General features: G+C 46.4%; 1 protein-coding gene and 1 long non-coding RNA gene across 3 annotated transcripts in view; one reads left to right on the top strand and one right to left on the bottom strand.

Annotated features, from left to right (window-relative positions):
• Nucleotides 1-699: 699 nt before the first annotated feature.
• On the bottom strand, nucleotides 700-13,058 carry SMKR1 (small lysine rich protein 1). Its single transcript, XM_033193004.1, has 2 exons — nucleotides 12,739-13,058; nucleotides 700-1,372 (listed from the first exon to the last, which is right to left on the bottom strand). Exons 1-2 carry the CDS (start codon nucleotides 12,739-12,741, stop codon nucleotides 1,178-1,180), a joined length of 198 nt encoding a protein of 65 aa, XP_033048895.1. The 5' UTR covers nucleotides 12,742-13,058; the 3' UTR covers nucleotides 700-1,177.
• A 42-nt stretch (nucleotides 13,059-13,100) lies between these two features.
• The window catches only part of LOC117072645, a 30,707-nt gene continuing 20,766 nt past the window's right edge, over nucleotides 13,101-23,041 (top strand). For both annotated transcript variants that reach the window (XR_004432890.1, XR_004432891.1), the window contains exon 1: nucleotides 13,101-13,444. This is a non-coding gene — a long non-coding RNA (uncharacterized LOC117072645). The remainder of the gene's footprint in view (nucleotides 13,445-23,041) is intronic.

Genomic DNA, 23,041 nt, shown 5'->3' on the forward strand with positions numbered 1-23,041 from the left:
GTGGCTCTCCCTGTAATCCAGCACTTTGGGAAGCCAAGGCGAGTACAGTGGCTCTCCCTGTAATCCAGCACTTTGGGAAGCCAAGGCTGGGTACAGTGGCTCTCCCTGTAATCCAGCACTTTGGGAAGCCAAGGCGAGTACAGTGGCTCTCCCTGTAATCCAGCACTTTGGGAAGCCAAGGCGAGTACAGTGGCTCTCCCTGTAATCCAGCACTTTGGGAAGCCAAGGCGAGCACAGTGGCTCATGCCTGTAATCCCAGCACTTTGGGAGACTAAGGCGAGCAGATCACCTGAGGTTAGGAGTTCGAGACCAGCCTGGCCAACATGGTGAAACCCTGTGTCTACTAAAAATAAAAAAATTAGCCTGGCCTGATGGCGTGCACCTGTAATCCCAGCTACTTGGGAGGCTGAGGCAGGAGAATCGCTTAAACCTGGGAGGCAGAGGTTGCAGTGAACTGAGATTTCGCCACTTCACTCCAGCCTGGGCAACAGAGTGAGACTCTGTCCGAAAAATAAAAGAAAAAAGAAAGGGATGGGCGGATTTGCCCCCTTTGCCCTGCACCCAGCCATTTCGTACTGTCAGCCGCTTCTCACCATCTGCTTGCAGGACTGGCACGGTCAGAGCATTCGTGACCATCTTAGCATCCGCGGAGCCTGTGGCTAATTCAAATCAAACAGAGTCAGACAGCTGAGAAGAAAATTATAGAAACAAAGTATTTATTATTTTCCATTAAAAAAAAAAAAAGGAAATAGTGCCCAAGAGAGCAGTGTTCCTAAGGAAATCCAGTGCTTTTTGCGGTGTCTTCTCTAAATGACAAACCCTCTTTGGCAAAAGAAAACAATTAATGCAACTAGAACTGCCTTTTGGGAGCAAAGTTTAATTCTGACCCAGAATTATAATAATTTCTGAAAGGTCTATTAATTTCACCACACTGTGTAGGAATTACTCAGGCTTTTCCCACCCTATAACTCCTAAAAAACCAAAGTGGCTAACCATCTCTGGCATAACAGAGGAAGTAAGGTGCATTTCCCCATCAACAACCATCACAGAAAAGCACACTTAATTGGCATCTCAAGTCGTCTGGAGTAAAGTCTATATTGCTGGCAATAGTTGTGTTATCCTGACTTCTCTTTCCCAAGCCCTGTTCTCTGTAACAGAGATGTGTTGTGAAATGCTGTCACTTGCTTCTCCCTTTCTTTCCTTTGGGAGCACCCGGCCAGTGGAAGCCTCGCAGGTGCAGGCAGTCAGCGACGTTGTGGGCGATATAGTAGAGGTTCAGCATGGCCGCGGGGCTGAGAATGTCCACTTCTGGTTTCTTCTGTTTCTTCCCATGAGACTTGCCCTGGCCTTTTCCTTTTTTCCCTTTAGCTGGCTTTCAAAGACAAATATAAATATGGGAGGAGGGAAGTTAGTTTTTGTTTTTTCTTTTTTTTGAGACCTAGGCTGGAGTGCAGTGACATGCTCTTGGCTCACTATAACCTCCACCTCCCGTGCTCAAGTGATCCTCCTGCCTTGGCCTCCCAAGTAGCTAGGATTACAGGTGTGCCCCACCACTCCTGGCTAATTTTTGTACTTTTAGTAGAGACAGGGTTTCACCATGTTGGGTAGGCTGGTCTCAAACTCCTGGCCTCAAGTGATCTGCCCACTTCGGCCTCCCAAAATGCTGGGATTACAGGTGTGAGTCATCGTGCCAGGCTGAGTTAGTTTTTATAAACTTGGTATCATTTTCAGTATTTCTGTATTGAACAAGGAAAAAAAATTCCTAAAAGGAAGTAAGTCAAAACAGCAGCCACAACAGTTTGCATTGTCGTGTCTTCTCTAAATGACAAACCCTCTTTGGCAAAAGAAAACAATTCATGCAACTAGGACTGCCTTCTGAGAGCAGATTAATTCCGACCCAGAATTACAATAATTTCTGAAAGTCACATGCAATCTAATTTGACAAATGTTTATTAAGCACCCTGATTAAAAGAGACCCAACCTAATGCAAGGTGTGGCCCTTGTTTGCATTCTTATTTGAACAAGCTGCAAAAAGAGGTCTTTGAGTTAATCAGGGAAATCTGATCATGTCAAGGAATTATTAGTAATTCTGTTAGGTCTGACAGTGGCAGCAAATCACAGAAGAAAATGTTCACACATTTCTGAAGTACACACTGACATCTGCAGGGATGAAATCAAAGAAGGTCTGAGGTTTGCTGTAAAACACTGCAGCTTCCCCACTGCCCCCCACCCAGAAAAAACAGATAAAGCAAATGTGGCAAAGTCCTAATCATTTCTGAATCTGAGAAATGAATACGAGGATTTTACTTTACAATTCTATTTTCATTTATGTTTGGAAATTTTCATAATACACATTAAATTTAAAACAAGTTTGATAATCAGGATGCAAATATGTATGTTGGCATTTGTTTTACAAGTAGTCTCTACCTCATTAAGCAGTCATGAGGTTTAAGTGAGACACAAATATAAGATACTTAGCACAGGCCGGGTGCGGTGGCTCATGCCTGTGACCCCAGCACTTTGGGAGGCGGAGGCGAGCAGATCACCTGAGGTCAGGAGTTTGAGACCAGCCTGGCCAACAAGGTGAAACCCTGTCTCTACTAAAAATGCAAAAACCAGCTGGGCGTGGTGGCACGTGTCTGTAATCCCAGCTACTCAGGAGGCTGAGGCAGGAGAATTGCCTGAACCCAGGAGCCGGAGGTTGCAGTGAGCCAAGATCACACCACTGCATTCCAGCCTGGGGGCTAGAGCGAGACTCTGCCTCCCCCTCGCCCCCCACCCCAAAAAAAGACACTTAGCACCATGTCTGATGTGAGATAATTACTCAATAAATGATGATTGTCATCACCTTCCCTTTTTTTTGGAGAAAGGGTCTTGCTGTGTCACCCAGGCTGGAGTGCAGTGACACAAACTCAGCTTACTGTAACCCCAACCTTCCAGGCTCAAGCAATCCTCCCACCTTAGCTGTCCAAGTAGCTGGGATCACAGGCATGAGCCACCATTTCTGGCTAATTTTTTTTTTTTTTTTTGGTAGAGACAGTCTCGCTATGTTGCCTAGGCTGGTCTTGAACTCCTGTCAAACAAGCCTCCCAGCTTGGCCTCCCAAAGTGCTGGGATTACAGGCTTGAGCCACTGTGCCCCTGTGCCATCATCTGTAACACCACCAACACTCAGAGCTGTATTTCTTTTTTTCTTTTTTGTTTTTTTGAGATGGAGTCTCGCTCTGTCGCCCAGGCTGGAGTGCAGTGGCATGATCTCGGCTCACTGCAAACTCTGACTCCCGGGTTCACACCATTCTCCTGCCTCAGCCTCCCGAGTAGCTGGGACTACAGGCGCCCGCCACCACGCCCGGCTAATTTTTTGTATTTTTTAGTAGAGATGGGGTTTCCCCATGTCACCAGGGTGGTCTCGATCTCCTGACCTCGTGATCCACCCGCCTCAGCCTCCCAAAGTGCTGGGATTACAGGTGTGAGCCACCACACCTGGCAGAGCTGTATTTCTAGGTATTACTCCTGCCTTCAAAATGGAAATGTAGGGGCTCAGTTAGGCTACCCAGCACACAGAAACCAGCGTCCACCAGGCTCAGTGTCTATTCTCTTTCCATGACTACCCCATAAGATCAGTGTTCTCTGGGAAAATGAATGGATACCATCCTAATCTGGAAATACACTATTATACTTCGAGCTCGTCAACCTGTTTTTCATGGATTGTGCTTTCGTCATACCCAATAAATTTTTGCCTAACCCAAGTAACAAACGTCATCTATATTTTCTTCTAGAAGTGTTATAGTTTCTGGTTTTACATTTATATTTGCTAGAGCTGCACAAAACTGAGTTGAACTTCTCTATGTCCTCTGACCCACACATACAGAAAATAACAGATGGAAGTATATTATTATTATTATATTTTATTTTATTTATTTTTTTTGAGATGGAGTCTCACTCTGTCGCCCAGACTGGAGTGCAGTGGCCGGATCTCAGCTCACTGCAAGCTCCGCCTCCCAGGCTTACGCCATTCTCCTGCCTCAGCCTCCCGAATAGCTGGGACTACAGGCGCCCGCCACCTCGCCCAGCTAATTTTTTGTATTTTTTTAGTAGAGACGGGGTTTCACCGTGTTAGCCAGGATGGTCTCGATCTCCTGACCTCGTGATCCGCCCGTCTTGGCCTCCCAAAGTACTGGGATTACAGGCTTGAGCCACCGTGCTCGGCCAGGAAGTATATTATTAAAAAGTGTCTCCTGTAGGCAAGGGAGAGGAGAGGAAGGTATAAATGTTCAAGGACACCTGCAAGGGTAACCATTTATATAAAATAGATGTCCTATTCACAGCATTGCAGTCGAAAAATATCCCAAGTTAAACAAAGAGGAATATAGTTCATGTGTTAAAACTACTAAAATAGGCCAGGCGTGGTGGCTCACACCTGTAATCCCAGCACTTTGAGAGGCTGAAGTGGGTGGACCACGAGGTCAGGAGTTCGAGATCAACCTGGCCAACATGGTGAAACCTCATCCCTACTAAAAATACAAAAATTAGCCAGGCATGGTGGCGCACACCTGTAACCCCAGGTACTCAGGAGGCTGAGGCAGGAAAATTGCTTGAACCTGGGAGGTGGAGGTTGCAGTGAGTTGAGATCGCACCACTGCCCTCCAGACTGGTGACAGAGACTCCATCTAAAAAAAAAAAACCTACTAAAATACATTTTGCTAGGTGAAATGGAGTACATTCCTAGATACAAAACCTGGTAAGGAAGATGAGACATATCTTGCAATGCAGAATCCACATGAAAATCCTATGTACCTGCATTCTCCTGGTAAAACAACCCCATCAGGTATGGAAGGTACATTTTACCAGAAACTCTATAAGAGACTTTGGGTCTTGATTTATTTCCTTTTTTCCTTTCTTTTCTTTTCTCTTCTCTTTTCTCTTTCTTTCTCTCCCTTCCTCCCTTCCTTCCTTCCCTTTCTTTTTTTAACTGCATTCTCCTGGTAAAACAACCCCATCAGGTATGGGATGTACAATTTACCAGAAACTCTGAAAGACTTTGGGTCTTGATTTCTTTTCTTTCCTTCTCTCTCTCTCACTCTCCTTCTTTCCCTCCCTCCCCCTTCCTTCCCTCCCCTCCCTCCCTCCTCCCTCCCTTCCTTCCTTCCCTCTCTCCCTCCCTCCCTTTCTTCTTTTAACTGCAGTCTCCTGGTAAAACAACCTCATCAGGTATGGGATGTACATTTTACCAGAAACTCTGAAAGACTTTGGGTCTTGATTTTCTTTCTCTTTCTTTCTTTCTCTCTCTTTCTCTTCTCTCTCTCTCTCTCTCTCTCTCTCTCTCTCTCTCTCCCCTTCTCTCTCTCTTTCTTTCTTTCCCTTCCTTTTTTTTTTTTTTCCTTTTTTTTTTGAGATGGAGTCTTGCTCTTGTTGCCCAGGCTGGAGTACAATGGCATGATCTTGGCTCACTGCAACCTCTGCCTCCCAGGTTCGAGCAATTCTCCTGCCTCAGCCTCCCGAATAGCTGGCATTACAGATGCCTGCCACCAAGCCTGGCTAATTTTTGTATTTTTAGTAGAGATGGGGTTTCATCATGTTGGCCAGGCTGGTCTTGAACTCCTGACCACGTGATCTGCCCACCTCGGCCTCCCAAAGTGCTGGGATTATAGGCATGAGCCACCGCACCTGGCCTGGGTCTTCGTTTCTTTATGACCTTGTACTTTTTTGCATGCCAACCACACTTGACTTAATGTGTTTTAATCTTTAAAATGGTTTGGGACCTAAAATTCACATAAGAGTCTGACATTTTTATTTGAAGTTCTCATCTTATTGTACAAAAATGGCAAACTGATTCTAAAATTCATATGGAAACACAAAGGATGTGAGATAAAGGTTTGACATTATTTTCAAAGTTCTCATCTTTTTGTGGAAGATTCCAAAATTCACATGGAAAAGTGAAGGACTTATAAAAAAGAACCGGCCATGTGCCATGGCTCACGCCTGTAATCCTCACACTTTGGGAGACTCAGGTAGGTGGATCACCTGAGGTCAGGAGTTTGAGACCAGTCTGGCCACTACAGTGAAACCTGGTCTCTACCAAAAAATCCAAAAATTAGCCGACTGTGGTGGCGGGCACCCATAATTTCAGTTACTTAGGAGGCTGAGGCAGGAGAATCGCTTGAACCCGGAAGGCAGAGGTTGCAGTGAGCCGAGATTGCACCACTGCACTCTAGCCTGGGTGACAGAGCAAGATCCTGTCTCAAAAAAGAAAGAAAAAGAAAAGAACAAAATTGGCGGACTAATACTACCTTATTTCAAGAATTATTATAAAGCTACTGTAACAAGATGGTGTGATACTGGTGTCAAGAAAGGCAACTAGAACAATGGGACAGAATAGAGTCCAGAAATAGATCCACACGTATTTGATCAACTAATTTTCAACAAAGGTATTGGTGGAGCAAAGATAATCTTGTTCAACATGTGGTGCTAGAATAATGAATATCCATTTGCAAAAAAAAGAACCTCAACCCACAGTTTCACCAAACGTAAAAATCAACTCAAAATAGATAATAGAATTAAATATAAAACCAAAAACTATAACACTTCTACAAGAAAATAGAGAAGACTTTTGCTACCTTGGATTATTAGGCAAATATTTCACAACTCAAGAAAACAACTTGATAAACTCACCATCAACATTTAAAGCTTTTGCTCTTCAAAAGATATTATTAAGACAATGAAAAGCCAAGCATCAGACTGGGGGAAATATCTGCCAATCATAAATCTCATAAAGGCCTATATGGAGAACAGAGGACCCTGAAAACACAATAGTAAGAAAACCACTTTTTTTTTTTTTTTTGAGACGGAGTCTCGCTCTGTCGCCCAGGCTGGAGTGCAGTGGCCGGATCTCAGCTCACTGCAAGCTCCGCCTCCCGGGTTTACGCCATTCTCCTGCCTCAGCCTCCCGAGTAGCTGGGACTACAGGCACCCGCCACCTCGCCCGGCTAGTTTTTTTTTTTTTTTTTTGTATTTTTTAGTACAGACGGAGTTTCACCGTATTAGCCAGGATGGTCTCGATCTCCTGACCCTGTGATCCGCCCGTCTCGGCCTCCCAAAGTGCTGGAATTACAGGCTTGAGCCACCGCGCCCGGCCGTAAGAAAACCACTTAATAAAACATGTTCAAAGGTTGAATAGACCCTTCCCCAAAAAAGATATACAGATGGCAAATAAGCACATGAAAAGATACTCAACATTAAGTCATTAGTGAAATGCAATGAAAACCAGGAGATACCACCATATACCTTTTGGAATGGCTCAAGTCAAAAAGACTGATCCTACCAAGTATTGGTGAAGATGTAAAGAAACTGAAACTCTCATACACTGCTGACGGAAATCTAAAATGACAGAACCACTTTGAAAAACAGTCTGCAGTCTCTATAAAAAGTTAAACACATGTCTACCATATGACCCAGTCCATTCCACTCCTAAGGTGGAAATAAAAGCATATGTTCATTCAAAGACTTTTACATGAATGTTCATAGTAGCTTTATTTACAATAGCTAAAAACTGGAAACAGGCCAAGTGCAGGGGCTCATGCCTGTCATCTCAGCACTTTGGGAGGCCAAGGTAGAAAGATCGCTTGAGCCCAGGAGTTCAAGATCAGCCCCGGCAACAAAATGGGACCCCATATCTTATTAAAAAAAAAAAATTGGCCAGGTGCAGTGGCTCACGCCTGTAATCCCAGCACTTTGGGAGGCCGAGGCCGGTGGATCGTGAGGTCAGGAGATTGAGACCATTCTGGCTAACACGGTGAAATTCATCTCTACTAAAAGTACAAAAAATCAGCAGGGACTTGTGGCGGGCACCTGTAGCCCCAGCCACTCGGGAGGCTGAGGCAGGAGAATGGCATGAACCCAGGAGGCAGAGCTTGCAGTGAGCCAAGATCACACCACTGCACTCCAGCCTGGGAGACAGAGCAAGACTCTGTCTAAAACAAACAAACAAACACAAAAGAAAAAAATTAGGTGTGGTGGTCCCAGTTAAGGTGGAAGGATCACCTGAGCCCAGGGAAGTCAAGGCTACAGTGAGCCATGATCATGTCACTGCATTCCAGCCTGGGTGACAAAATGAGATCCTGAGAAAGGAAAGAAAGAAAGAAAAAGAAAAGAAAAGAAAGAAGGAAAGAAAGAAAGAAAAGGAAGGAGAGAGAGAGAAAGAGAAAAGGAAAGGAAAGAAAGAAGGAAGGAGAGAGAGAAAAGGAAAGAAGAAGAAAGAGAGAGGAAAGAAAGAAAGAAAGAGAGAAAGAAAGAGAAAGGAAGGAAGGAAGGGAGGGAGGGAAGGAAGGGAGGGAGGGAGGGAAGGGAGGGAGGGAGGGAGGAGGGAAGGGAAGGAAGGAAGGAAGGAGGAAGGAAGGAAGGAAGACGGACGGACGGACGGAAGGAAGGAAGGAAGGAAGGAAGGAAGGAAGGAAAGAAAGAAAGACAGACAACCCAAAAGCCCATCAGCAGGCGAATGGATAGACCATGGTTTAACCACACAATGGAACGCTACTCAGCACTAAAAAGGAATAATTACTGATACATGATACAACATGGATGAATTTCCAAATACTCAAGTAAAAAAAGTCAGTAAAATAAAAAAAAAAAACTATAATGTATGACTGCATGTATATAAAATCTTAGAAACTATAAACTAATCTAGAGAGAGGGCAGACCAGTCATCGCCTGGGAAGGCTGGGAAGGAGTAGGGGTACAGAAAGGGGCAAGAGAGAAAAGTGGATTACAAAAAAAATGGGTGATGGCTATGTTTACAATCTTGATTGTGATGATGGCTTAATGAATGAACACATTTGCCAAACTTATCAAAATGTGCATTTTATTTTTATTTATTTATTTTTTGAAACAGGTTTCACTCTGTTGCCCAGGCTCACTGCAGCCTCAAGAGCCAGGCTCAAGAGATCCTCCCACCTCAGCCTCCTGAGTAACTGGGACTACAGATTTGCGCCACCATGCCGAACTAATTTTTTCTTTTTTTTTTTTTGAGATGGAGTCTTGCTCTGTCTCCCAGGCTGGAGTGCAGTGGCGCGATCTCGGCTCACTGCAAGCTCCACCTCCCGGGTTCATGCCATTCTCCTGCCTCAGCCTCCTCAGCAGCTGGGACTACAGGTGCCCGCCACCGCACCCGGCTAATTTTTTTGTATTTTTAGTAGAGACGGGGTTTCACCATGTTTGCCAGGATGGTCTCGATCTCCTGACCTCGTGATCCGCCCGCCTCGGCCTCCCGAAGTGCTGGGATTACAAGTGTGAGCCACCGCACCCGGCCCCAACTAATTTTTTCTACTTTTTGTAGAGATGAGGGTCTCATTATGTTGCCCAAGCAGGTCTTGAACTCCTGAGCTCAAGCTATCCTCTCACCTCAGCCTCCTAAAATACTGGGTTTACAGGCATGAGCCACCATGTCCAAAGTATGCATTTTAAACATGTAAAATTTATTGTATATACATTCCACCTCAATAAATCTGTTAAGAAATTATTACATGGGAGTAATAAATGTTTTGTTTCTGGGCCCATCCATTCCTTGGGTTAAATCAATACAACTTTGTGGCTCTTGGCTATTCCTGGTCTCAGAACATGCAGCTCCCAACTTAAAACCCTCTAAACTCCTTAACGAAGACCACTTGACTCCAGCCACACTGGACTTTCTTCTAGTTCCCAACACTCCGAGCTTCTCCCTGTGCAGTGCTTGTTCTTCCTGCAGACCTTCTAATTGAAAGGGCAGAGTTTGTTGCTTCTCTTTATGCTAGCCTGTGCTCAAATAGCACCTCTTTAGAAAAACCTCCCTGACAGGCCAGGCATGGTGGCTCACAGTGGCTCGTGGATCACCTGAGGTCAGGAGTTCAAGACCGGCCTGGACAACATGGTGAAACCCCGTCTTTACTAAAAATACAAAAAAATTAGCCAGGCATAGTGGCAGATGCCTGTAATCCCAGCTACTCAGGAGGCTGAGGCAGGAGAATCGCTTGAACCTGGAAGGCAGAGGTTGCAGTGAACCGAGATTGTGCCATTGCACCCCAGCCTGGGTGACAAGAGCAAAACTCTGTCTCAAAAAAAAAAGAAAAAGAAAAAAGAAAAACCTCCCTGACACCATGTCTATACTCTGTCTATAACTGGAGTTACCATATAATTTATTGCCCAAACCAAGATACTTCAATAAATATAAACAAACATAAACTGAGACTGTCCCAGGCTAAGGACGGGGGGTAGGTACAGTGGTCTGTCTTTAACAGTCTCCCAACAACCCCAGTAGAGTCACTATCCATCTCCTTACCCGCAGCACTTTTCACTAGTTAATAGTAACTGTTTATGTTTATTGTTTGTTTCCCTCACTAGAGATTCTGTCTATAAATTTACCACTGAATTCCCCAGCCTACACCAGTATCTGCCGCACTGCAAGGATGCATAAATATCTGCTGAGTGAATGAATACATCGCAACTGAGATGCAATGCAAGAACAGAATTTAGAAAGCAAATGTGGATTTCTGCTTTTCTGAATTTTAAGATGCCTCCTTCATTCATTCAACAAGTATTTAACAAAAATCTACTGTGTAGCAGGCCCTGTATTAGATGGGGAACAAAAGAGATCTCACGATGCTTACAGTTCAGTGAGGTCTCAGAAAGACACTAGTCACCTAATCACAAACACATTTACTCACAATCCATGCTGTGAAGAAATGGCCCTATTGGCCAAGTGTGGTGATTCACACCTGTAATCTCAGCACTCTGGGAGGCCGAGGTGGATGGATCACTTGCACCCAGTTTGAGACCAGCCTGGGAAAGATGGTGAAATCCTGTCTCTACAAAAATTTAAAAAATTAGCCGGGTTCGGTAGCACATACCTGTAGTCCCTGATACTCGGGAGGCTGAGGTGGAAGGACCCCTTGAGCCCAGGAATTCAAGGCCAAAGTGAGCTACGTATGATGCCATCACATTCCAGCCTAGGCAACAAAGCAAGACTCTATCTCTAAAAAAATAAATAAATAAAAACAAAGAAATTAATAAAGAAAGGCCCTATAATGCCTATAACACATGGCATTATAATAGCACAGGATGGGCAAGGGCTGACCTAGTCTGGGACATCAAAGGAAGGGTTCCCTAAGAGTGGCCTGTGGGCTGAGGGTAGGTAATTCCAAGGCTAACAGCCTACGCAAAGGCTCTGAGGCTGGAGAGAAGGTGCACAAAGAGACCGAAACCCAAAAAAGGCCAACATGGCTAGCCCACAGGCAACCAAGTGGGCCAGTGAGAGCAGCTGAGGCAGGAAAGGTAGGCAAGATTCCGCTCTGCAGGTTCTGTGCACTAATGTGTTTGACCTTCATTCAAGGAGCATGAATTAACTGGCATTTGCTTAAATGGCTATGTACAGCTTTCTGCCTCAGTTCCCTGGGCCCTGAAAGAAATGGCAATTGGCTGGGCACAGTGGCTCACAGTAATCCCAGCACTTTGAGAGGCCAAGGCGGGAGGATCCCTTGAGCCCAGGTGTTTGAGACCAGCCTGGGCAACGTGGCGAAACCCTGTCTCTACTAAAAATACAAAAATTAGCTGGGCATGGTGGTGCTCGCATACGGTCCCAGCTACTTGGGAGGCTGAGGTGGGAGGATCACTTGAGCCCCAGAGGTCGAGGCTGCAGTGAGCTGTGATCACACCATTGTACTCCAGCCTGTGTGACAAAGCAAGACCCTGTCTCAAAAAAAAAAAAAAAAAAAAAAAAAAAGCAATAGCAACCATGGAATGACTCTCACTTAAACCAAGACATTTTTACTTAACCCTTTTACACCAAACAAACTGGAAATAACACAGAAACTTAATGATTTCTACACCAGAGTCTAATGGGGAGTAAGGCTTTCCAAGGAAAAACACACAAAGCACCAGAGGTAAGGTGCAAAGGGCTGTGGGCGCTGAAGGAGCGATGGGGAAGCAGGAGGCACGGTCCTTCTGAGCCAGATCTCAAAGAAAATGGATCAAGACAGGGAAGGCGCAACAGGCTTCCAGAAGAATGCGGGTTTAGTGTGGGATGCGGGGTTTTTGTTTGTTGTCGTTTAGCAGAGAAGATATGGCAGAGAAAGCTCGAGGTTGAGGCCCCTTTAGCAAGGGCTCTGTTCGCTAGCTCAAGCGTGCAGTACTTAGTTTAGCAGACAATGGTGCCTCCCTGAGGACTTGGGGCAGTGCCTGGAAGGTCACACAGCCCTTCTGGAAAGAGCAGCGAAGGTGGGAAGGAGGTCGCAAGTGACTGGATGAGGGCGGAGAACAGGAATGCTGTTGACAGCAAGGTGGTGGCACGAGGGCTCACTCTCTGCTTCCTGAGTCTGCAGAGCAGCGGAGAATCCCGCGCGGGGACCCAGGGTGGCGACGGCAGCTAAGAGCCCGGAGCCGTCACTGTGGGCGTGGGCATGGCCTGGCGCCCTGAGCTGCCACACCACAGTACCACCCTCCCTTTATTTCCCACATCAACCGTCTGGGTGTGAGGGCTGCTCAACAGGACCACGACCTAAAACCCGGAAAGAGGGTTCGCCTGATTCCGTGGCTGCTGCGCCTCCAGCAGGCGCGGACCGCCGGGCACCCCTTGTCCCTCCATCTTTTTACCAAGCGTTGAGGTCGCCCCCAAGGGAGAGGCGGTGACCTCGGCGCCCGCGCCTCTCCGGGACAGCCTAGGGCTCCACGGCGCGCGCCCGGGCCCCCCGTACTTTAGGGAGACGGGGATTACCATGGCGATTCTCAGCCGAGCAGTCAGGCGTGGTGGACACCCGATCCCGAAGCCCTTAGCATCCACCTGGGCCGCTGCCCCAGAGCCCGTTCCCCTAGCGCCCCCGGCCCCTTCTCCGCCCTCCTCAGGGAACCGCCGCGGGCCCGGCCTCACTATGCCTCCCCGCCACGCCTCGCTCGGAGGAGCGCGGCCGGCTCAGGGAGCAGCCAGCCGCGGAGCCGCCTGGACGCGAGGTGCCTGCTCGTTCCACGCGCCACCTAGGCCGCAGCAGCTGTGGGCGCTGGGCCGGCGTGCGCCTCGGGGGCGGGGCCGCGCGCACAATCGCCGGGCGTGGGGCAGGGCCTCGCCATGGTAACCGTTGCCAGGGCAACACTGCCGCGCGCGGAGGGTGAGAGGAGCTGGGTTCCCGGGCCGCGCGCGCGGGCTGGGCCTTCACCAAGCACGAGGCCGACCACGGCTTCCAGCACCCGGAATCCCGGTTTGGCGCTGTAGCGTCTGGGTTTGGGCTGCCGGAGCGGCGGGCGCGGGGCGAAGGGGCGGGCGCGGGCGGCTCTCCCACTGGAGTGGCGCTGGCGTGAGAGCACAGGCTAGGCGGCTCACTCGGCCGACCTGGGAGAAATCATCGGAGAACCTCTTTTGGAAAACGAACATAAGGACTACGACGGTGAAGGGAGAATATCATGGGAAATGTTTGCAAAAGAGCCAGGTAAACAGTAAGAGCCCGAGAGACTAAAGGGATGGGGAGGGAGTTCATGTGCAAGTAGGACAGGACAAGAAAGGTACAGTAGATACAGTTCCAGCCTCACTCCCCGCAGGGGAAGGCTACACTTTGAGTGGTACGACTCATTCTTTTCTATGACTTGTCATCCTTTTTTTTTTTTTTTCCCCAACCGAGTCTCTCTCTGTCGCCCAGGTTGGAGTGCAGTGGCACGATCTCGGTTCACTGCAACCTCTGCCTCCCAAGTTCAAGCCATTCTCCTGCCTCAGCCTCCTGAGTGACTGGGATTGCAGATGCGTACCACCATGGCCGGCTAATTTTTGTGTTTTTAGTAGAGACGGGGTTTCGCCATGTTGGTCACGCTGGCCTCGAACTCCTGACTTCAGGCAATCCGCCCGCCTCAGCCTTCCAAAGTGCTGAGATTACAGACGTGAGCCACCACGCGCGGCCTGTCATTGCTTTTTATTCAACAGTTATTGAGCATCTGCCACGTGCCTGACACTCTTCCAGGCCCTGAAAATTGAGCTCTGAATGAGGCAAAGTCCTTGTTCTTTTAAGCGTGATTTGGGGGAGGTGGTCGAGGCTGAAATGGAGGGCCTGGCGGACATTAAAAGTGATAGGGACAGTATGGCATATTGCATTAAATTGATGTGACCACTGGGTGCTCTTTTAGGTTGCTGACTGAGGAAGGCCTCTCTGAGGAGGTGACGTTAAAACACATCTGGATGACAAGGAGCAGTCAATTATGCCAAAATTAGGGAGAGGAGAAGAAGGCAAGACCAGGAAGCAGGAGCAGGGTCCTGGAAGGCTCTGCAAGGATGAGGTGTTTTGTTTTTTTTCTCCTGAAAGACAAACTGGCTTCCAAATAGGAGTGTTTATGTTCTAGGTTCTCTTACATATGCTTTCCCTAATCCTTCATTAACAAAGCAAACGCAACTTCCAATTACTTTTAATATGTCTGTGAGTTTTTCTTATGAGTCCATATGCCCTGGATATGGCAAATTCTCCTGCCCTCCACCTGCAGTTTCTTCTCTGCTTGCCCCTGTCTTCATCCCTGGATAGAGCCGGCCCACCCCAGCTGCTTACACTTCTCTGGGTTGTCTCAGTTCTCCCAAGGTTACCCCTATGGGATCACTCCCAAATCTGTTCCATTCCTGCTTTTCCTGAGCTCCAGATCAGAGATCCAGAGCCCTGCTACAAGGTTTTTTTGTTTGTTTTGTTTTGTTTTGTTTTTGAGATGGAGTCTTGCTCTGTTGCCCAGGCTGGAGTGCAATGACACGATCTCTGCTCACTGCAATCTCCGCCCCCTGGGTTCAAGCAATTCTCCTGCCTCAGCCTCCCAAGTAGCTGGGATTACAAGCATGTGCTCTCACGCCCAGCTAATTGTTGTATTTTTAGTAGAGACAGGGACCAGGCTGGTCTCGAACTCCTGACCTCAGGTGATCCGCCTGCCTCGGCCTCCCACTGGGATAACAGGCGTGAACCACTGCACCAGCCTCCTGCTACAAGTTTTAAAATTCAGCTGTTTTGAAAGTAGATCAGTGGTTGAGGTGTGCCATGGGTGGGGGAGGATTGACTCTGCAGTGCACTAAGAGGAAAATTCCAGAGCGATGGAAATACTCTCCATCCTGATTGTGGCGGTAGGTACACAGGTGCAGGGCTGGCTGCATCATTTGCATGGCTCAGTGCAAAATGAAAACAGGAAGAAGCAGGGAAAAGTGCCAGTAAAGGTACTAAATTAGAAAGCTTACCTTTTCTCTGCAGTCTCTATCAACCTGTTATGCTGTTTTTATTTACTGTTTAATGTGTTTCCTTGGGTACGGGAACACTCCCCTTCCTAGCTGTCTTCCCATAGCAGATGGGTGATCCTCGAGGGATTGCACCCTCTGTGCCAGGATGTGCTCAGTGTCATGACTGTGGTGGACGGGACACTTGCATGTCTCACTCTGAATGTGCTGGGATACTGCCATGTCCTGCCCTAGATGGGGGTGGGGGTGGGGTAGGGTGAGGGTGGGGATTGGGGGTGGTGGGGGGTGACAAGAGGTGAGACTCAGCAGGAGCTAAGGCACCAACCCCCTTCCCCCAACATGCTCCATTTTCCATTTTCCCGTCAGATTTCATTGACAAAACAGAAATTCAAAGGTAAAATTACTAAGAAATTTTCACACTGTAAAACTCAGAGCATTAAACCCCAAGCATGTGGCCCTTCTAAGAGTAGAACTTGGCCAAGCGCGGTGGCTCACGCCTGTAATCCCAGCACTTTGAGAGGCTGAGGCGGGTGGATCATCTGCAGTCAGGAGTTCACGACCAGCCTGACCAACACGGTGAAACCCCATCTCTACTAAAAAATACAAAAATTAGCCAGGTATGGTGGTGGCAGGCGCCTATAATCCCAGCTACTTGGGAGGCTGAGGCAGGAGAACTGCTTGAACCCGGGAGGCGGAGGTTGCAGTGAGCCGAGATTGCACCACTGCACTCCAGCCTGGGTGACAGAGCAAGACTCCTTCTCAAAAAAAAAAAAAGAGCAGGACTCTGTGTGACCACTGGGGTCAAACAGCCCATGAGCCTGGCCCTGCACAAGTATATACATTTGTCAGAATTAATTAAATTATATACTTCAAATTAGTACAGTTTACAATATATGAATTATACCTTGATAAAGTTGATTTTGAAACTTCAACTCTTAGGAACCTCACCTTGCCGCATCTAAAATCAAACCTGGCTGGGTGTGGTGGCTCACACCTGCAATACTAGCACTTTGGGAGGCTGAGGCAGGTGGATCGCTTGAACTCAGGAGTTCGAGACCAGCCTGGGCAACATGGTGAAACCCCATCTATGGAAAAAAAAATACAAAATTTACCGGGCATGGTGGCATATGTCTGTGGTCCTAGCTACTTGGGAGGCTGAGGTGGGAAGATTGCTTGAGTCCAGGAAGTCAAGATTGCAGTGAACCACGATCGCACCACTGCATTCCAGCCTGGGCGACAGAGCAAGACCCTGCCTCTAAATAAATAAAGTCAAACGCTTCTTATAGCAAATGTGCATCTCATTCTATTTGGATGATAGCCTCAGCAACCATCTAGGTACCCACGCTAGGAACTGGTCACCTTTGATCCCTCTCTCCTTATATCTAGAACACTCTCATCTGTACCTACTGGAGGCTACCTCCTGACTTGTTTTTTTTTTTTTTTTTAGACGGAGTTTTGCTCTTTTGCCCAGACTGAAGTGAAGTGGTGCGATCTCGGCTCACTGCAGCCGCTGCCCCCCGCCCCGGGTTCAAGCGATTCACCTGCCTCAGCCTCCAGAGTAGCTGGGATTACATGTGTGTGCTATCAAGCCTGGTTACTTTTTGTGTTTTTAGTAGAGACAGGGTTTTACCATGTTGGCCAGGTTGGTCTTGAACTCCTAACTTCAGGTGATCCACCACCTTGGCCTCCCAAAGTGCTAAGATTACAGGTGTGAGACACTGCTCCCAGCTGATTTTCTTTTTTCTTTTCTTTTTTTTATAATTTTTTTTTCTTTAATAGAGATAGGGTCTCCCTATGTTTCCCAGGCTGGTCTCGAACTCCTGGGCTCAAGGGATCCTCTTGCCTCAGCCTCTGAAAGTGCTCAGATTATAGGCATGAGCCACCACACCTGACCCTCACCTTCATAAGTCTGTGGATGGTGCCATCTGCTCCCAGTCACCCCGCTGCAAGCCGTTCAGTGTGCCCTCCTGCACTGCTTGCCAAGCCCTGTCTCTCTGGGGGACCGCCCTTCCCCACCCTGCTCTTCCTCAGATCACCACACTGCTCAGGCCTGTGCTGTCTCTGGCCTGGGCTGCTTCAGAAGTCTCCTGACCAGCCCTGCTCCCTCCTTAGGCTTCTGCACTCCATCTGGTATTCTTTCTAAAGCACAGATTTAATCATGTCTCACCCATTTTCAAAAACTGTTGATGACTATTTCCTACAAAGCACTCCTTGGTATGGTATGAATATGTGTAGTCTTTCCGAATCTTGCCTCCATCTGCTTCTCTAGTTTTACTTAGCCTTGCTGGCCCCTCATGCCTTGTTTTGGCCACTCTCCTCTGTCTCTGGGATTTGTGGTGCTCCATGCCTCCCAGCCTCTACTTACGTGGTCCCTTTTAGCTGGAGTGTTTTCTCCTCCTTGCTTATCATCAGAAGCCTGTTCAGCCTTCAAGGCCCGGCACAAACTGTGAGCTCATTAATCACTGGCAACACTTTGTGCCCGTTAAACTCAGCCTCAGCTTCTGGCATTGCACGAATCTGGACTTCAGTTAGAGAGAAGTTTCCTTGTCTCCTCCACAGTGAGCAGCCTCTTTTAGCCTCCTCACTGTGTGCCACAGCAGTAAGATAGATGTTAATGGAATACTTTTCATGGTCCACTGGGAAGTATTATTGCCTCTATTCTGCCAAGCCCAGAGACTTCATTCTCATTGACCTCAGAGCTTAAGTGAAGGCTGCTAGCCTCCCCTCCTCCTTTAAGTCCCCCACTTGTTTCTGAGGCATACATTCTGCTCCTTGCTCATCCCGGCCTACATCGTCATTGCGTGCCTATCTGCTTCCTGCTGCACTCCAAGTGGGGGATGATCTCAAAGTGCACTCCTCAGCCCTGTGCGCTTCTCCCTCAGTGTCCCCTCCCCTGCTGGCTCAGGGAGTCACATCAGTGCCTACCACTCTCATGATGACACAGTCTCTGTGGTGAAAAATGGCTGCCCTCTGAGCTCTGGTCCTCAGCCCCCATCATTCCCTGCACTTTGGGCATCTCCCCTCGTCCTGCCTCGTCCGGTCCCCACTGGCTGCACCGTTCTCCCAGGCTCCTGCCTTTCATCTCCTCTAGCTCATCTTCATCCATCTAGAATGATAAGTTCATTGGTCAGGCCTAGATGTCCTTTGGAAATGCTCTTGTATCAATCCCTCCCTTGATATCCATATCATTTCATCCTTTTCTCACTGCAAATTGTAGCTAACACCGAAGGGGCGTTTGCACACATATTGCATTTTCACTCACTATAACCAGTGTGGTCGTTTCACTCACTATAACAGAACAAAAGTGCATTATGTTCTCCACTTTGTACACGAGGAGGTCAGAAAGTGAGTAACTTTCGCAGGTTCACAGTCAGAGTCAAAGCCAGCTCTGTCTGCCTGTCAAGCCTGTGCTGTTAACCACTATAATTATTCAGGAAGGTGCCCTGGACTTGAGGCCAGAAAATGTGAGTTCACATCTTGGCCTTAGTACTTATTAGTTGGGCAATTCTCTGAGCTTCGCTTTTTCCCCTTAGGTTGCTGTGAAAGCAATATGATAGAATAACTGTGAAAGTACTATGTGAATTAATTATTATTATTATTTATTTATTTTGAGACAGCGTCTTGCTCTGTTGCCCAGGCTGGAGTACAGTGATGCAATCATAGCTCACTGCAGCCTCGAATTCCTAGGCTCAAGTGATCCTCCCACCTGACCCTCCCCAGTAGCTGGGACCACAGGCTAGCACCACCAAGCCAGGCTAATTTTTTTTATTTTTAATTTTTTGTAGAGACAGGGTCTCCCTGTGTTGCTCAGTCTGGTCTCAAACTCCTGAGCTCAAGTGATCCTCCCTGGGCCCCCCAAAGTGCTAGAATTACAGGCATGATTCACTGCACCCAGCCTGGTATGTAAATTTAAAGTGTTTCCAAGAAGCCTTGCTTTAAAAGATATAAAGCACAAGCAAGCATGTTTTGCTAGTGGACGGGCAGGATATAAAATGAATGGTCTAGTGATGATTGAAACAATTTCAGTGGCAGGACTGTTTTCTATCAACCAAATGGATCTTCAGCCTTTACACGGAAGAAAGCCTTAGCATTGACTTGCGGGGAGGTAAGGAGGGCTGCTGAGGTGTGTGGCTGGATGGTAGACTTTGTTATAGCACATATTTCAGATTCTTGCTAGTATCAGAACATCATTGGTTATATATGCATTTGTCTTAAATGCCAGTTTACTTAAGAATCACTCAATGTTTAGGACCTTAGATGTTTATTCCACAAGAACTGAGCAAATCTTCCTGTGTAAAGTGGAAGAAGATGTTAAATTTAGATAACTATTCATTCTCACATCAGAATAGCACTAGTTAATTTTATCTATTTATGAATACACATCCTTATGTCTTCTTTATAAATAGTAATGCTAACTGTGCTGTTCTTTTTAAAAATTACCAGAATTGAAGCATGCATTCTTAGAAAATCCAAACTTAGAATATTCTATCACTATCTTTCTTAGAAGTTACACTTAGAAATTCTTATTTCCTCTTTTCTACTCTGGTGGCATCTTCTTTCCATCCTTCCTTTATTTTTTTCTTTCTTTTTTTGTTTCTATTTCATTAAGTGCAATAGTATATCACTGGATTCATTTCATGATAGCCCCACCCTTGGTAGCCCTTATATTAAATAAGAAGTTACAGAAAAAATAAACCGCTCTTTGTAGGTAATTTCCTCTGGTCACCCACTAGGGTCCTAGCAGTGAGAATGCAAGATGTTGGGATGCACGACCAGCTGGGGCAGACTTAGGAGAAGAGTCATTCATATCCAGGGCAGAGGTCAGCGAACTCTGTGAAGGGCCAGAGAGTAAAAATTTTAGACTTTGTGGGCCCTGTGTCCTCTTTTTTTTTTGAGACAGAGTCTTGCTCTGTCACCCAGGCTGGAATGCAATGGCATGATCTCGGCTCATTGCAACTTCCATCTCCCAGATTCAAGCAATTCTCCTGCCTCTGTCTCCGAGTAGCTGGGATTACAGGCACCCGCCACCATGCCTGGCTAATTTTAGTATTTTTAGTAGAGACGGGGTTTCACCGTGTTGGCCAGGTTGGTCTCGAACTCCTGACCTCGTGATCCACCTGCCTCGGCCTCCCAAAGTGCTGGGATTTCAGGTGTGAGCCGCCTCGCCCGGCCCTGTGTCCTCTTTTACAACTATTAAACTGTGCTGATGTAGCATAAAAGCAGTTATAGGCTATGCACCGCATAACGGCATTTTGGTCAGTGGTGAACCACATATACAACAGTGGTCCCATAAGATTATAATGGGACTGAAAAACTGTCATCACCCAGTGATGTCTTCATGATCCTGACCCTGTGTAGGCCTCTAGGTTAATGTATTTGTTTCTTAGTTTTTAACAAAAAAGTTTAAAAACTAAACAAAATTAAACATAGAGAAAGCTTAGAGAATAAGGATATAAGGAAAGAAAGTATTTTTGTACAGCTTCACAAAAATGTGTGTGTTTTAAGCTAAGTGTTATTACAGAAGAGTCAAAAAGTTTAAAAATATTAAAAAGTTTATAAAGTAAGAAAGTTACAGTGAGCAAAGGTTAATTTGTTATTGAATTAAAAAATTTAAATACGTTTAGGGTAGCTTAAGTGTAGCGTGTTCATAAAGTCTACAGGAGTATGTAACAATGTCCTAGGCCTTCACCTGCACACACCACTCAATTTCAGCCCTGCAGTCTCCATTCATGATAAGTGCCCTCTACAGGTCTACCATTTTTACTGTATTTTACTTTATTTTTACTGTGTCTTTTCTATGTTTAGATACACAAATACCCACTCTTGTGTTACAATTGCCTGCAGTCTTCAGTACAGTAACATGCTGTGCAGGTTTGTAGCCTAGGAGCCATAGGTTATACCATATAGTCCAGGTGTGCAGGAGGCCATGCCATCTAGGTTTGTGTAAGTGCACCCTATGGTATTTGCACGAGGACGAAATTGCCTTATGATGCATTTCTCAGAAAGTATCCCCATCACTAAGCAATGCATGACCATACAAACCACATGTAAACAAATGAGCACATCTGTGTTCATTTTCATGTGTCAGAATGTATTTTTCTTCTTTGGATTTTTCCCATTTAAAAATGTAAAAATGTTTTCTTAGCTCATGGGCTGTATAAAAGCTGGTAGTAGGCTAGAGTTGGCCCATGGGCTGTTCATTTGCCAATCCCTGATCTAGAGAGTTAAAATGCTATTTATTATTCTTGCTGGGGGATTGAGAGGGAGGGGAATGAGGTAGGAAAAATAATAGTAATTATTGGGCACTCATATTTAGTAAGCATTCTCCTAAGCACTATATATACAAATCATGTATACTCATTTAATACAACCATAGAAGGTAAGTAGGAATATTAGCCCCACTTTACAGATGGGGAGTCTGAAGCATAGAGAGACTAAATCATCTGTCGCATATCACACAGCTAACAGAGGCAGAGCGTGATACAATAGCTCACCAAGTTGGGTCTAGCACCCTCCATCTGAGCCATTATGCTGTACTGCCTTTCTGGGTGAAATATTGTCTTCTGGCAAAGACATATTTTCACAGGCATCCACATAGAAGATCTTTGTCCTGCCAGTTCCATTAAGCATTTGAACAAAAAGTTACAGAATGTTTGAAGTAATGTTTCCATTTGGAGGCAAGGGGACAGATGGCACTGTCTTACTTGGTAAAGAAGTCACTTTCCCTGAAGGTGTTTGAGCAGAGGTGGGATGACTTTTGTAGTCTTGCGGTTCCCTAGAAAGACTTTGGTTATTTTCTTTTCTATCAAATAAAAGTAAAAATGAACAATTCTTGATTTTTGAAATTTAAATCTGGCTAATTACTAAAGGAGCAAACAGCCTGAACACCTCCCCATAGCACACTCGGGCACCATCTCATTACATTTACAGGATTTGAGAGTCTGAATAACCAGAACTGCTGGAAGGAAATATGTCAGACTGTTTTGACCTATTGCTACAGGAACTGAGTGAATCTCCCTTAACCCCATCCCCACCACAACACACACACACACACACACACGCTACACACGCTACACACACACACACACGCACACACACACACACGCACGCTACACACGCTACACACACACACGCTACACACGCTACACACACGCACGCACACACGCACACGCACACACGCACACGCACGCACACGCACGCACACACACGCACACACGCACACACACACAAACACGCACACACACACGCACGCTACACACGCTACACACACACGCTACACACGCTACACACACGCACACACACACGCACACACACACACGCACACACGCACACACGCACACACGCTACACACGCTACACACACACACACACACGCTACACACGATTCTTCCCATTTATACCCTTCTTAGGTGAAAAGTATTTGAAGGTGGTGTTAGGGAAGACTTATTTATTAAGTAATTAAAATCATATATTATTAACTGAGTATATTAATTTATAGTCATATGAGAGAATGTTAATATGGAAAGATACCCAAGACGAATGGTAAAGAGAAATATAGAACAGCATGTCTTGTGTTCCCAATTGTGTAAAAAACAATGTTGGTAGGGAGGAGATGGATGAGTACTGTGCAAGTTTTCTGAAAGGATAAAACAATATTGGTAGTCATTACTTCTGGGGAACCAGATAGGGATCTGGACGGGAGGAAATTACGTTTTTCATTGCGTATTCTTGTATCCTCTGAATTTTTAACCTGTATATGCTTAATTAAAATATCAATAAATACAGAAGTGTATTCTTCAACTGGATACCTGCTTCTTCATGGCATATCCCCTACCCAA

Source organism: Trachypithecus francoisi, unplaced genomic scaffold (assembly GCF_009764315.1).
Source record: "Trachypithecus francoisi isolate TF-2019V2 unplaced genomic scaffold, Tfra_2.0 Lachesis_group4, whole genome shotgun sequence".
Taxonomy (NCBI): Eukaryota; Metazoa; Chordata; class Mammalia; order Primates; family Cercopithecidae; genus Trachypithecus; species Trachypithecus francoisi.